Source organism: Fragaria vesca, linkage group LG4, assembly GCF_000184155.1.
Source record: "Fragaria vesca subsp. vesca linkage group LG4, FraVesHawaii_1.0, whole genome shotgun sequence".
Taxonomy (NCBI): Eukaryota; Viridiplantae; Streptophyta; class Magnoliopsida; order Rosales; family Rosaceae; genus Fragaria; species Fragaria vesca.
This window is the reverse complement of record NC_020494.1, coordinates 3,202,119-3,206,264: the sequence shown is the minus strand read 5'-3', so window position 1 is coordinate 3,206,264 and position 4,146 is coordinate 3,202,119. Positions and strand designations below refer to the sequence as shown.

At 39.5% G+C, this 4,146-nt stretch overlaps 1 protein-coding gene across 1 annotated transcript; it reads left to right on the top strand.

Annotated features, from left to right (window-relative positions):
• Positions 1–1,012: 1,012 nt before the first annotated feature.
• On the top strand, positions 1,013–3,838 carry LOC101307002 (pentatricopeptide repeat-containing protein At2g18940-like). The gene has a single exon (XM_004296403.1). The coding sequence runs from the start codon at positions 1,013–1,015 to the stop codon at positions 3,551–3,553; it is 2,541 nt and encodes an 846-aa protein (XP_004296451.1). The 3' UTR covers positions 3,554–3,838.
• Positions 3,839–4,146: the final 308 nt, after the last annotated feature.

Genomic DNA, 4,146 nt, shown 5'->3' with positions numbered 1-4,146 from the left:
GCGGGAATAACACTCTTAAGAGTGTTTAGGTTGATGAGAATTTTAGAATCTTATTTTATTAGTGGGAAAAAAATCTTCAGATTTAGGGTTAGTGGGAATTTTCTATTTATTTTATGACTTTTTTCTTTTTTAGAGGAGAAAGAATGAATTCTATTGTATAAAGGATATGTTTCTAGATGAATATACAAATTTCTAGATGAATATACAAACTTTAAGAATTCTATAAATATAAAGGATATGTTTCTCTCTCTTCTCACTTTTTATGAAATAGAGGATTTTCTTTTTTGATAAATGGATGTTAACAATGAATATATTGAAACCTGAATTATAACATGAATATGAAACATCCTCGCGGGCACCGTTAGAAATTGAATCATGTGAAACTACCTCAGAGCTACCATAGATAATTTCTATGCTGCAACTCATAAGCGCGGTCGACACAAAGCAATGTAACCCAAGTAACTAGAGAACAGAAAACAAAGAACATAAACAAACTAAAAAGTCTTAGAAAAACCTCCATTTTGACTAACTAATTAAAAACTGACCAGCCTTTGCTTACTCCGATGAGGTAGCCCCTGGTGAGCTACCAACTTTAAATAGAGGATGTTTTACATGAGCTGTTGGAGCCAAAAAATGGTGTTTTTTTTAAAATATAGATAATTTTAATTTTACGTGAGCTGTTGGAGATGTTTTAAGGCTAGTATAAAAAAAACGAGAAGATCTTACCTAAAAAATAAAAAATCGAAAAGAAACAGACTGAAAAACCTCTATTTTCAAGAACCCAATCTTCATTTGCCCATACCATCTTCCAATAGAGACCAGTCATCTCCCACAATCTCACCCTCTTACTCTCTGTTTTACATGATCAATCTAACCCAATACCATCTTCAATAAAGACCAATCATCCCTCAGTCTCAAAGAAAATGTTTTCCCCATCTCTTCCTGTTATCCAAATCCCATCTTCTTTACTTCTCTAGCTTCACCCAAAACCCATAAACCCAACTCTCATACAATGGAAGGCACTCTCTTCCCTAGTAGACCAGTCCTTCCCATTCAAACCAACAGACCAATACAACCAAGCCCTCCTGTGAAATTCAATGCAACCACTCTGCCACCTCTTCCCCAAAACCCATCTTCATTTCCTATAGACTCTCTTCTCCACCACCTCCTCAACATCTCTTCACCTCCCAACACTCCCCACAACCTTAAACCCTTAAACCCACCACACCAAACCAATGACACTTTCCCTTCTCTTCATATTTCAGCGGATTCAACTCCGAAACAGCACCAGTTCAAGAAACCCACTTCGGTTTTGGTCCCAAGTTTTGAGGACAAGGCCAGAACTGAAGATGGGCTTATTGACTTCTTGACAATAAAGGGTAAGATGATGTTCAATTCCATTGTAGAGTCACCATTGGATTGTGTGAATGAGTTATGTGATTCGGCTAAGTTTGAGTTGCTTGAAGTTGATTTGATTAGTCTGTTGAAGGCATTGGACCTTTCTGGCAATTGGGAAAGAGCCCTTTTAGTTTTTGAATGGATATTGCTGAACTTGAATGCCGAAAGCTTGAAATTGGATAAGCAGATTATTGAACTGATGGTTAGAATTTTGGGTAGACAGTCACAGCATACTATTGCGTCTAAGCTGTTTGATGTAATTCCCATTGAGGAGTACTCACTGGATGTTCGAGCTTATACCACTGTCATTCATGCATATTCTCGCACCGGCAAGTACGAAAGAGCAATCGACATGTTTGAGAAATTGATGGAGATGGGTCTGTCGCCAACTTTGGTTACTTACAATGTAATGCTTGATGTTTATGGGAAGAAGGGTCGGTCTTGGAATAAAATTTTGGGCCTGTTGGATGAGATGAAGAGCAAAGGATTGGAGTTTGATGATTTTACTTGTAGTACAGTGATATCTGCTTGTGGAAGAGAGGGTTTGCTGGATGAGGCAAAAGAGTTCTTTGCCGGGTTGAAGTCACAAGGGTTTGTACCAGGAACAGTTACCTATAATTCTTTGCTACAAGTTTTTGGCAAGGCGGGGGTGTTCATGGAGGCATTGAGCATATTGAAAGAAATGGAGGATAATAACTGCCCACCTGATGCTGTTACTTATAATGAGCTTGTGGCAGCTTATGTGAGGGCAGGATTTGCCGAGGAAGGTGCATCTGTGTTAAAAACAATGACCCAAAAAGGAACTATGCCGAACGCGGTTACATACACTACCGTGATAAATGCGTACGGAAGAGCAGGAAAGGAGGAAGAAGCTCTAAGGTTGTTCAACCAAATGAAAGAGACTGGCTGTGTTCCTAATGTTTGTACCTACAATGCTGTCCTTGCAATGCTTGGAAAGAAGTTGCGGCCAGAGGAGATGATAAAAGTACTTTGTGATATGAAGTCGAGTGGATGTGCCCCTAATCGGATCACATGGAATACGATGCTTGCCATGTGTGGTGATAAGGGCAAGCACAAGTATGTGAATCAGGTGCTTCGAGAAATGAAGAATTGTGGTTTTGAGCCTGACAGAGACACCTTCAATACCTTGATCAGTGCATATGGGCGGTGTGGGTCAGACATAGATGCTGCACAGATGCATGATGAGATGATTAGAGCTGGATTTACTCCATGTATTTCAACTTACAATGCACTTCTAAATGCTCTGGCTCGGCGAGGGGACTGGAAAGCAGCAGAATCTGTCATTCTAGACATGAAGAATAAGGGTTACAAGCCTAATGAAACCTCATATTCATTGATGATCAACTGCCACGCAAAAGGAGGGAATGTGAGGGGGATAGAGAGAATTGAGAATGAAATCTATGAGGGTCATATTTTTCCTAGCTGGATTCTTTTGAGAACACTTGTTCTTGCAAACTTCAAGTGTAGAGCGCTGAGGGGTATGGAGAGGGCATTCCAGCAACTGCAGATTAATGGCTATAAACCTGATTTGGTCCTTTTCAATTCTATGCTTTCCATTTATGCTCGAAAGAACATGTACGACCGGGCCAATGACATGCTGCACATGATTCGTGAAAACGGCCTTCAGCCAGATCTTGTAACATACAATAGCTTGATGGATATGTATGCCAGAAAGGGGGAGTGTTGGAAAGCAGAAGAAATTCTCCTGTCCTTGCAAAAATCTGGTGGGAAACCGGACCTTGTTTCTTATAACACTGTCATCAAAGGATTTTGCAGGCAAGGGCACATGCAAGAGGCTATAAGAATTCTCTCTGAGATGACAACAAGAGGGATTCGGCCGTGTATTTTTACCTACAATACTTTTGTCACTGGCTATTCAGGGCGAGGAATGTTCTCGGAAGTAGATGAAGTGATTAGCTATATGACTCAGAACAATTGTAAACCTAATGAGTTAACCTACAAGATTGTGGTGGATGGTTATTGTAAAGCAAGGAAGTTTGAAGAAGCTATGGACTTTCTGTCAAAGATCAAGGAGATTGATAATTCTTTTGATGATGGATATGTTGAAAGACTTTCTTCTCGCATTAGGGGCAATTGGGAAGTGTTCGAGAACTTAAGTAATCCAAGTTACTGATCACAGTACAGGGCATTGGCATTCATCTTTCATACCTCAAAGAGATACCCTAGAATTTTGGTAACACCTGGGTCTGTAGGATTTAAAAATGAACATACTCGTGAAAATTTGTAACTATGTTGTTCCCTACAGGGTTTGATACTTTGCAGTCGGGGTAAAGTATGCTGTGCATTACAGTGTCAGAACTGTGCGCAGGAAATTGTAAATTTCCCTCGGGAGCTGGTAGTAGAGAGTTTTATCTGTATACTATTTTGCATACTTAATAGGGAAAGCTGCCTTCTTTGCATTGTACATGAATTCAATTTATTTTACGACAGGTTCAATAAACCTTGTAGTACATGTTGCTTCCACTGTTGTCCCCTGTTCGTAACCACTTTTGGAATCATGATTCTCTCTACCTCTTTCTTCTTTATGTGAAGTTCAACACAAACTGCTTTCTCTATTTTCTTACATGTCTTGGTCAGAAGAACTGTATTGCCTCCTATAATTTGTTTCAATAACTTCCACTATACCTGCACTCAAAATTATGTAATAGGCTGTAGCCTGTAAACAATTTTAGAGTGGGATACTGGGATTTAGTCATTTCATATATC